The following is a 12,200-nucleotide window of genomic DNA, read 5'->3' on the forward strand; positions in this document are numbered from 1 at the left end:
CTCTCTCTCTCTCTCTGTGAGACACACACATGGGCTTTGCTGTTTGTTGCTCCACTCACTCACACACACACTCACTCACTCACTCACTGACTGCGGCTCAGGGGGGAAGTCCCAGAAGTGTTGGGGAAGGAATCAATCAGAAGTTCCAGTTTATTTTTGACCCCTTTGGCAAATTGTATTTCTTCTTCTCTGAGTTCCTCTCTGTGACTCTCCCCTTCAGCCGAAGATCAACAACATGTCCACCAACTGCCACCAAAGTAAAAGCTGTCCCATCCCCACCGCAGTGCTCCTCAAAGACCTCTCGCAGTTGCCCGATGTGTACAGCAGTACTCCGGGAGGGACCCTCTTCTCCACCACTCCCGGAGGTAAATATGGTACAAGTGGGGAATCACTGTGTGTTCCCTGGAGTGACATTGAATGAAATGTGTGTTCCTGTTGAGGGGAGAGAGGGGGAGGGGGGAGGGGGGGGGGGGGGGGAGAGGGGGGGGGAGGGGGGGGGGGGGGGGGGGGGAGGGAGGGGGAGGGGGGGGAGAGGGGGGGAGAGAGGGGGGGGAGAGAGGGGAAGGGGGCAGAGAGAGAGGAGAGGGGGGGGAGGGGGAAGGGAGGGGGGAGAGGAGAGAGAGGGGGGAAGGGAGGGGGAGGGGGGGAAGGGGGGGAGAGAGGGGGGGAAGGGGGAGAGGAGGGAGGGGAGAGAGGGGGAGAGAGGGGGGAAGGGGAGAGAGAGGGGAAGGGGGGAGAGGGAGGGGGCGAGAGGGGGGGAGAGAGAGAGGGGGGGAAGGGGGGGAGAGAGGGAGGGAGAGAGGGGGGGAGAAGGGGGGGAGAGAGAGAGGGGGGGAAGGGGGGGAGAGAGAGAGGGGGGGGGGGAAGGGGGAGAGAGGGGGGGAGGGGAGGGGGAGAGAGAGAGAGAGAGGGGGGGAAGAGGGGGGAGAGGAGGGGGGAAGGGGGAGAGAGAGAGAGGGGGATGGGGGGGGAGAGAGGGAGGGAGAGAGGGGGGGAGGGAAGGGGGAGAGGGGGAGGGGGGAGAGAGAGAGAGAAAGTTTCTGGTTTCCTGTTTTTTTACACTCAGAGTTGAATATCGTTTTTCCAAATATTTATTCGGAACTTTTGCGTTTTTTAAAAAATAGGAAATGTTTAGAAAATAATACACAACGTTTCTGTTTTGTCGCTGACAACACATTACCAATGTATTCCTGCAGTTTGGGGGGAAATAAAAGGATTGGGGGAGAAGCTGAACTGGTATTCTCTTTGTTTTGATACATCATTTTTTTGGGGGTAAAAGTTTTCAAAAAGTTTTTTGGGGTTTGAAAGAGGGGGAAAAAAAAATGAGAAGTGGCATTTGGAGGAAAGTAGTTTGTGCACAAACCCCAAAGAGAGAGAGAAAAAAACCCCAAACAAAATCACACACTTCAAATTAAGTCTCAATTTATTTTTTTTCTCTGAGACACCACAATAAAAAGGCTAAAGCATTTGATCTCAGAGATACCCAGTGCTTTGCTTCGGCAAATTGGAGAGAGAGTTTTTTTCGGAAAGTTAATTTATTGTGTGAGTGATTGATGGTCAATGTGGGGCAAAGGGACACTCAGGACTTCGATATCACTCAGAGTTACATCAGCGACACTTTGTATCAAACGATGTCAATCTTCTTGTTGGTGAGAGGGAGGAGTGGAGAGGCCGAGACACAGCAGTGCCACCAGAGAGATGGTTATACATCATATATATAATATATACAGAGAGAGAGTTGGTTATACATTATATATAGAGAGAGAGATGGTTATACATCATATATATATATATAGAGAGAGAGAGAGATGGTTACACATATATATATATAGAGAGAGAGATGGTTACACATCATATATATAATATATACAGAGAGAGAGTTGGTTATACATTATATATATAGAGAGAGATGGTTACACATCATATATATAATATATACAGAGAGAGAGTTGGTTATACATTATATATATAGAGAGAGATGGTTGTACATCATATATATAATATATACAGAGAGAGAGTTGGTTATACATTATATATATATAGAGAGAGATGGTTACACATCATATATATAATATATACAGAGAGAGAGTTGGTTATACATTATATATATATAGAGAGAGATGGTTACACATCATATATATAATATATACAGAGAGAGAGTTGGTTATACATTATATATATATAGAGAGAGATGGTTACACATCATATATATAATATATATAGAGCGCCTTTCACGTCAGGAGGGACGTCCCAAGGCGCTAGAGAGTTGGTTATACATTATATGGTCAGGGTGAGGGGAGGGAAGGAGGGAGCGAGGATATAGAGAGAGATGGTTACACATATATATATATAGAGAGAGAGAGATGGTTACACATCATATATATAATATATACAGAGAGAGAGTTGGTTATACATTATATATATAGAGAGAGATGGTTACACATCATATATATATATATACAGAGAGAGAGATGGTTACACATCATATATATATATATATAGAGAGAGATGGTTACACACCATATATAATATATAGAGAGAGTTGGTTATACATTATATGTATAGAGAGAGATGGTTATACATCATATATAGAGAGAGATGGTTACACACATATATATAGAGAGATGGTTACACATCATATATATATATAGAGAGAGAGAGATGGTTACACATATATATATATAGAGAGAGAGATGGTTACACATCATATATATAATATATATAGAGAGAGTTGGTTATACATTATATAGAGAGAGAACGAGAGATGGTTACACATCATATATATATATATAGAGAGAGAGATGGTTATACATTATATATAGAGAGAGAGGTTGTTATACATTATATATAGAGAGATGGTTATACAATATATAGAGAGAGAAATAGATGGTTATACATTATATATAGAGAGAGATGGTTATACTATATATAGAGAGATAGAGTTGTTTATACATTATATATAGAGAGATGGTTATACATTATATATATAGAGAGATGGTTATACATTATATATAGAGAGAGATGGATATGCATTATATATATATATGGAGAGAGAGAGAGAGCACTATAGAGAGGTAGATAGAATGTATAGATAGATATATATGTATAGAGAGGCATATATATAATATATGTGAGAGAGAGATGTACTGTTCCTTCCCTCGCTTGGACTTTGTGAAAATGAAGTGTGGATTGTGTTCCCTCCCGTGCTTGTGTGCAGCTGCACTGCATTCTTCCCTCTCCCCCCTAAAGAGAGGTGAAGAGAGGAAGAGGTGATTATTGATCATGTCCAAGAGAGTGATGTCAGGCATTTGGGAGGACAAGAGCAGTGGGTTAAAGGTTTAAATTAACTTAAGAGCTTTTCAAGGTCTGTTAGAGATTACTATGGACTCCGCTCAAAGCACANGGGGGATGGAGATGTGCCGAACTGTACTGAGATGCATTGCGTTGCATTGCCAAAGGTGATGATAATATTAATAATAATTCTTGCATTTGATATAGCACTTTATCACGTCTCAAAGTGCTTCACAGAATATATTACAAAGTGGATTGACTGTGTGTTTTGTGGACAAAACGCGGCAGCCAATTGTGTACAGCAGTGTCCCACAAACAGTCGTAGATTGAGAAACCAAATTTCTTCTTGTGTCTCTTTTTGAGGGATTATTACCCCTGGAAAGCGATCCGCCAGTCGACTAACAACCAGGTTCCTACTTACTGCTCAGTAAAGAGATGCGTGTGGAATAATCAGCGCCTTGGGACGTCCTCCTGACGTGAAAGGCGCTTTATAAATGGAATCTTGTGTTGTTGTTGTAATAATAATCCATGCATTTGATATAGCACCTTATCACATCATTGAGACATCTCAAAGTGCTTCACAGAATGTACTGTGGTGTGGATTGACTGTGTATTTTGTGGGAGTAACTCGGTAGCCATTTGTGTTTCTAATGGCTAAGACTAGGTAGAAATTAGGACCTTGTACGTCCTCGTTGACAATTCACCTGCTTCAATGACAAAAAAAAGCTCATCAGAAATTAAAAATAAACACAAAATGGGTTTGTAGCACGGAGATGGATTTAGCTGGTGAGTGAGGAGAGCTGTAGATCTGCCTGTTGATAAATTCAGAGAAAATCACATACTTCGAAAGAAGAGGTTATTATTGTTGCAAACTTGGAGTTGTAACTTCCAGAAAAATTACTTTTTCAAAGCATAAAAAATGGTGGGGATCAGAGGATATTTGAGTCATTTGCTTCACATTCAGTTCCCGTTTTACTATTGAAGTTAGTATTCGCAAGGAAGCGAGCACTGAGTCAGATTGCGTAGACCTGTCACTGAGGCAGAGAGCGTAGACTTGTCACAGAAGAAACATTGGGCTTCTGTGTGTGTGTGGGTGGGGTGGGGGGCGTTGGTGGGTGCTTCTAAACTACTGTCATTACTTAAAAAGTGGAGGGAAGGGTTAGATTAGTTTAAGTAAAACCGTTCATTCACTTCACGGCTGTTTGTGGAGACATTGCTCCGGTCAAATTGGCCTACAGAATACACAATAATCCTGTGAAGCGCTTTGAGACGTCTCGACGACGCTGCATAAAATACAATGATTGCTATTTGTTATGGTTGGAGTTACCCTGGTGCACTTTTATGGTGCTTGAAAATTCTCGCTGTGGTATTCATGGAAGATAAATGTGAGCGGGGCTGTTTTTTGGGGCATGGGAGGAGAGTGTGTATGCATGCGTTTGTGTGTGTGCAATCGTGTGTGGAGTGAGGTGGGGGAATAAAATGACCTCTTCAAGTTGTTTTTCTCTCTACGGACAAGTTTCAGTTCCAAAGAAACTCCTGAGAATTTGCCATGTGCTGCCGCTCCCCTTCCCCTCCCCCCACCAGGGTAGGGGAACGCCCTGGCTCAGTGTTAACTCCACCGAGTGTTGTGGCTTGAGCCTGAAAATATAACCACTGCTCAACCAGTTGTCAGGAACTGCACTGCAGCTAAAGGCTTTAATAATCCATGACTGACGTGCCCCTCGGAAAGACAGCACTTAGTTTTGGAATGTCCCCCCCCCCCCCAGCACAGACACACTCTTTACTTGAAGGGGTTGTTGAGAAAAAGTTTGCAAAAGAAATTTGCCCCTGGTTGGGTATCTTAACACCCTGATTCTGCCATTCTCAAGGCTGCTAGTTAATAATAATAATAATACTTGCATTTGATATCGCGCCTTATCACGATGTTGAAACAACAACAAATTACATTTGTATAACGCTTTTCACGTAGGGAAGACGTCCCAAGTAGCTGAAACGTCTTAAAGCGCTTTACAGAGAGAAAAACTGTGAGACGTCACAGAGTGCTAAACAATATACTGTATTTTTGTGGGCGATATTAGTTATTATAAATTAGTTACTGTGTAATGCTCAGTGGCAGTTGTCAGTTTTCTCAGACTTTAAAACCACTTGTTTGTGTAGCTCCATTCATCTGTTCAGGACACGGGATTACACACGAATTATGTGACCGCACAATGTGTATAGATTTCCCCAACACCCTTTTCAAAAAACTCAGAAACAGTCGTTCACATGTGCTGATAAGGCATATCTCACGGGCAGCACTGTTGACGGCAGCACAATCTGCTTGTTTTCCAACCACCCCCCTGACTCCTCTCTCCCCTCCTCCACCCCCCCGCCTCTTGCTCCTTTTGAACTTTTAATAGAAATTTGTTGCATAACATGTTTGCGACCGCCCTCACAGTGCTGGGTGGCGCGAAAGGTGGAATACAGGAACACTTTGCTACACAGGGTGAATGTCCTGAATGTCCTGTAGCTCAGTGGTTAGAGCTCTCGCCTTGCACCTTGCAAGCGAGAGGTCCCAGGTTTGATTCCCGGGCGGTGCAAAACCTTAGCTAAGTTTCCTTACTCCACATGCCTCTATTTACCTGCAGTAATTGGGAACCTGGTTGTTTGTCGATTGGCGGATCACTTTTCCGGGGGTAATAATCCTTTCAAAAAAATAATAATAATTTGGTCACTCAATCTACGACTGTTTGTGGGACACTGCTGATCACAATTTGGCTGCTGTCTTTTGCCCACAAAATATACAGTCAATTCACTTTACTGTATATTGTGTGGCATACTTTGGGACAACATGATAAGGCATTATATCAAATGCAAGGATTATTATTATTATAATCAAATGTCCCCATTCATAGGTCAATATGAGATGTTCAAACTACTTGCCATGCAGACATTTACACATATCAACTCGGTGACAAAAACATTTCACAAACGTGATGAAAGACATTCTCTACAATAGCTAAGAAGTAAATAGAGTGTTTCGCCCCCAAAACACACAGTTAATTCACTTTACAGTATATTTTGCGAAGCGCTTTGAGACATCTCAATGACGTATTAAGGCGTTATATCAAGTGCAAGTATTATTAAAGAACATAGTTAATAATTAAAAAGTTATTTAAAGTCTTCTGATTCACCCTGTATAATTAACGTCTGATTCTTGCGTCCAATTTCGAGCAGCTTGTTACTGAATTTATGGCTGCAAAACAATGATTGATTGATTGTGGGAATGCACTCATCTCAGTAAACCAAACCTGTGCACCAGTCATCTGACTGCCACAAGGTGCATGTAACCACTGAATACTTTTATTTATTTCATGTTTTTTCTGTGCCAATTGGCTTCATTATTTGGCCTCAAGTTTGTGACACGGAGCAACCAACTCTGCCCTCCCCCCGCATCAGGCTTGTTCAACCCTTACACAGATCTCAGTCCCACTTATAATGGGATTGTGGAGCAAATTAAAGAAGCAGGGAGTTTGGTAACTGATGAAACGTTTGTGGCAACAATTGCGCATTGCTCTCTGGGAAAGGTAACTGGTTCAGATGCCGATCAATCAGTCTCCTGTTGTATCAGCAGCATGTTTTAATCATTTTTGGACTGGAATGGGCTGTGTATCTAATGAGTCCTGTAGGGTAGTGGTGAGAGCGCTTGCCTTGCAAGCGAGAGGATCCACAGTTCGATTCCTGGATGGGGCGAAAACTTGGGCAAGTTTCTTTACTCCACATGTCTCTGGTTACCTAGCAGTAAGTACAAACCTGGTTGTCAGTCGATTGATAGATTGCTTTCTGGGGGTAATAATTTCTCAAATTTTTTTTAAAATGGTCAATCAATCCACGACTGTTTGTTTGACACTGCTGTGCTCAATTGGGTGCTGCGTTTCACCCACAAAATACAATCAATCCACTTTGCAGTAAAGCACTTTGGGATGTCTCAGCCCAAGAAAAAGACTTTCCAGCACTGTCGGCCAAGATCTTGTTTATCTCTTCAGCCCTCCTCCCGAGTTCTTGGTAATGACATAACATACGTTTACGTCTGTCAGCTAGCTGTACATAGGGAGGGTAGGATTTCTCCTGACCAACACTGGCTGTCACAGTTCATCTGCTAGGTTAAGTATATGTGTCTGGAATGTACAATCTGGGCAGTTTGCTGAAGAGAAACACACAATGGAGGGTTGGGGTTGGGGGAAGAGAACGATAAAGGAAAGAAACCAGAGAAAGTCGCAGGAGAGAAAACCTATGTACTCACCCCCAACACAGCCAAAACCTCGTCCACACCTTTGTTGCCTCCCGCCTCGACTACAATACCCTCCTCGCAGGTCTTGATAAAAATTAATAATAATAATTTTGTCACTCAATCCACGACTGTTTGTGGGACACTGCTGTGGGCAATTGGCTGCTGTGTTTCGCTCACAAAATATACAGTCAGTTCACTTAATATATTCTGTGAAGAGCTTTGAGACATCTCAACGACGTGTTATGACACTATCAAATGTGAGGATTATTATTTAGCATCATTTCTCCTGACGTGAAAGCTGCTATATTTGTTGTTGTTGTTTCCGCAGCTCCACTACCCACAAACTGCACCTGATTCAGAACTCTGCTGCTCATATTCTCTTACACACACTAAACTCCGAACCCCCATCACAATGTCCTTGCCAGGTTCCCTATCACAGAAAGGGGCGATTTCAAGATCCTCTTGCTTTTCTACAAATCCCTTCACGCCCTGGCTTAGGTAATCTTTACATAAATCGTATTAGCTGGAACCATCCATTAAATATGACTAATGAAACTCTTGAGTTGTGTGAAACTTGTAAATAATAGGAAATTCAACAGGACTTGGGCAGATGTATGACCTTAAGGCAATGATATGATTTATACAGATCAGACTTACACAAGTTCTACTGTATATAAATGTTTCTGTCTGTTGTGTTTTGTTCTCAGGGACAAGGATCATCTATGACCGTAAATTCCTGATGGAATGCAGAAACTCCCCCATTGCCAGGACACCTCCTTGCTATCTGCCCCAGATCCCGGGGGTGACATTGCCTCAACACTCCACACTGGCCAAAGTTGAGGAGATGAAAGAGCACGAGGAGATGGAGAAAGTTCCTGGTGAGATTGAGCGAGGGTGGGGGGAGGGGGCTGGGGTCTCGGAGCCTCTCACGTCGAGTACACATCTTGCAATGTTTCACAGAGCTGGACGGGAATCTGAGCTGGGGGTCGGGGTGGGGGGGGGGGGTGGAGCCTGGGGGAGATCCCCAATTATTGCTGAATGACTCCTGGAATTCGGTTGTTAGATGCCAGTGGTCCTCACTCCCCGGCCTCTCAGACCTCAGTTCCGGGTCTGACCTTGGCAGACTATCATACTTATGACCTGCATGTGATGTTCGATTGATGTTACGTGACCTGCTGTTGTTTTGAATGGAATGATTCACAGAATCAGGAGAGGTTAAAGTCCGCTGGTTGGCATTTATACAGTTCGGGGGGCGGGGGACGTGTGTGTGTGTGTGTGTGTGTGTGTGTGTGAAGCCACAAAGCACATTTCGTAACAAGAAAAACAACAACTTGCATTTATTTTTTAAAAAATTCATGTCAACCTTTATTTCTGTGGATTGACGTGACAAGATTTGCATTTTCTTACTATTACTGAGTTTAAATTTTTTTAAAAAAATAAGGGGTCTTTGGGTTTTTGAACATAATAAGACTTGATTACAAGACTGCAATGTCTTATCCCATAAACTATCAATTCATTCACCCCTCACCCAACAAGTTCTCACCAGTAATGGATATTTTTTTCCATGTATTTGTCTGGGAAAATTGTTGCTGTTAATTGAGAAACTGGTTGCTAAGTAACAATGTGCAGTTGCTGACGAGGAGGCTGTGGGAACTGATTCCACTTTAGCTCCCAAAGCTGTAACTGTGTTTGTTGGTTCAGGCGCCATTGTTACTGCTGTTAATTTGTACTTATATTTTTTTAAAAATTGCTCGTTTAACCCACCACTGTTTGTGGAATACTGCTGCCGCGTTTCCGCCACAAAATACACAGTCACTCCACTTTACTGTGTATTTTGTGAAGCGCTTTGAGATGTCTCGACGATGTGATAAGGTACGAGAGCAAATGCAAGGATTAATTTTGTTATTCTTTCACACCCTTCGCTCGTGTGTCTGTGTGTATGTGTGTAGGGTTGTCTGGTGTGTGCGACATGTTTAAAATGTGTGTGTTTCTCGAAAAGGCTTGAAAACCCTCTGACCAGACCGGGTCAGTCTGGATTAGCATTTGAAGCAGCAGCTTCTTATTCTGTTCAGTGGTATAGTTGACAATCCTGTTTCCTTTGGTAATTGTCCAGCTCGGGCCCTGCCCTGTTGGGGTTTAGGATAAGACTAGTGTCTCCACCCTTAAACATGGATTATCACAGGCTTCTCTGGCTTTGCTGCTGAGAATCAGCTCAGCCCCGGGAGCCCTAATTGTATTCCAGTCAAGTTTACTACTCATTTTATCCACCGATGAAGTCCTGGGATTTGGAACCCTGAACTTACCAGTGCTTAGAACTAATGGGACCATGTGGCTGCTTTTTAGGAATTAAAAGGTTTTGCAAGACAATTAATTCATCAATAAACCCCAGGGAATATTTCCACTTCAAAACCGCTTTACGGGATAAAGTCACTGCTGAAGGTTCATGGGAGGATCAATGGTTCAAATCAATTTTAAAAAAATTAATAAATCCTTGTGTTTGATACAGTGCCTTTCACCTGGGGAGGCCTTCTCAAAGCGCTTCAACAACAACAACAACAACAACAACAACAAGATTCCATTTATTGAGCGCCTTTCACATCGGGAGGACGTCCCAAGGCGCTGTACAGTTGGTCAGGACCCGAGGAGGGGGAAATGGTCAGGGTGAGGGGAGGGAAGGGAGGGAGCGAGGAGGGGGTAGAGAGTTGAGAGGGGAGCTGAAGGCTCGGTCAAAGAGAAAGGTCTTGAGACCGGCCTTGAAGGAGGAAAGGGAGGAGGCGGCGAAGGCACTGGGGGATGGAGTTCCAGAGCCTCGGGGCTGAGAGGCTGAAGGCCCGACCATTGATGGTAGGGCGGTTGGGACGGGGGATGTGGAGCAGACCGGAGCCAGAGGAACGGAGGGTACGGGCGGGTAGGTAGGGGGATAGTAGGTCAGAGAGGTAGGAGGGAGCAAGGCCGTGAATGGCCTTGTAGGTGAGGATGAGGATCTTGAATTCGAATTCACAGGATTTACAATACAATTGCATTTATATAGCGCTTTTCACATCAGGAGGACTTTACTGTAAAATGCAGTCACTAATAAGTGTACAATTTTGGCCTCAGAATATGAAATACAAAGTGATTATTTTGTATTGTATAAATATCATATGGAGTTAGTTTTCTTTTGGAAAAAATGGAAAGTTATATCGCTTACGAAATATACTATGATGGGCTCCCGACATGAAAGGCGCTATACAAATGTAATTTATTGTTGAGACGTTCTCCCGACGTGAAATGCGCTGCACTGAATGTAAGAATTATTATTATTAATTATTACTGGTCATTGTATTTTCTTTTGGTAAAATTTTAAAATCTTTCAAAAGCCGGTTTCCCTGTAACATCCCCGTGGTGTGGATTTCCCAATAATCTCTGGAGAGAGACACAAGCTGCTGACAAAGTACAACTGGCGGTTTTGAGATTATTTTTATTGCTCCTTGTATGTCTTGTCTCGCATGTTGTACTTTTGGTTATGTTATCAGAGCAGTTTTATATGGCGCATCCTCAGTCTTCCTCGGCTCCCACCCCTCTCGAATCCAACCCCCAGCTCAGGTGCAAACCCTCAATAAATCGATTCACTGCCTCTGTGCTTCCTTTGCGGGTTTCCAGCGGGGCCGGGCACTGAGCTAACGTCCAACTTGCTTTGCACTTACAGTGGATGACGCCCAGTTCGACATGGACATTTGAAGCCCTTCCCTGGGAAATAGAAGACTGTTCTTTTTGCCGGAATGCCTGCGTCCGCTCCACTTGGGAAGACCGGAAGCTGTTTTGAAGCATTTCATAAACGGGAAAGGGGTGTGTGTGACTGAATTTGGTATAAGGTTCTTTCAGGCTGCTTTTTACAAAGGAGTTTCTGTTTTGGTAACTCTTTTATTTTAATGGTTCATTACATACACGGGACATACAAGGGGCTCGTCTTGTCTTGTGATTCGGACTCTCTCGACTGATGCATGTGTGTATTTCGAAGTCGTTCAATGTCAGAGGGCGAGTGGGCAAGCAACACAGCTCTCACAGTTCCGTGTTGGCAGCTGCTGGCTGTTGAGGCCAAGGAAACACGTTGCTGCCATGCAGCTGTTCAATAAATCTTATAAATATATTTCTGTCTCGTCATCAGTTCATGCGCTCAATGTTACACAGAGTCACACGGCCCAGGAACAGGCCATTCAGCCCAATGTTCTGGCAGTGAGGCCCACATTCTCACCACACTACGTGAAATGGACAAGACTGGTGGAGTCCTGCAGTGTAGTGGTTGGAGCACTCGCAGGCGAAAGGTCCCGGGTTTGATTCCCAGCATGGCGAAACCTTTGACAAGTTTCCTTACTCAACACGCCTCTGTTCCCCTTGCAGTAAGTAGGAACACGGTTGTTAGTCGATTGGCAGATAGCTTTCTGGGGTCATAATCCCTTCCAAAAAAAATAATCACTCAATCATTGACCGTTTAGGGGATACTGATGTGTGCAATTGGTGCTTCATCCACAAAATATACAGTGACATGACATTGAGTATCTCAATGACCTGATTATTACATGTCATAAAAATAATAATCCTTGCAGTTGATATAGCCCCTTATAGCTACAAGACTCCCCCGTGGAGTCCTGTAGCTCAG

The 12,200-nt window shown here is 43.5% G+C and overlaps 1 protein-coding gene across 1 annotated transcript; it reads left to right on the forward strand.

Annotated features, from left to right (window-relative positions):
- The first annotated feature begins 205 nt into the window (after positions 1 to 205).
- Positions 206 to 11,687, forward strand: eif4ebp3 (eukaryotic translation initiation factor 4E binding protein 3). Its single transcript, NM_001292266.1, is given in 3 exon segments — positions 206 to 365; positions 8,269 to 8,439; positions 11,250 to 11,687. Coding segments are annotated over 3 exon segments (333 nt in total). The 5' UTR covers positions 206 to 235; the 3' UTR covers positions 11,282 to 11,687.
- Positions 11,688 to 12,200: the final 513 nt, after the last annotated feature.

Source organism: Callorhinchus milii, unplaced genomic scaffold (genome assembly GCF_018977255.1).
Source record: "Callorhinchus milii isolate IMCB2004 unplaced genomic scaffold, IMCB_Cmil_1.0 Scaffold13, whole genome shotgun sequence".
Taxonomy (NCBI): Eukaryota; Metazoa; Chordata; class Chondrichthyes; order Chimaeriformes; family Callorhinchidae; genus Callorhinchus; species Callorhinchus milii.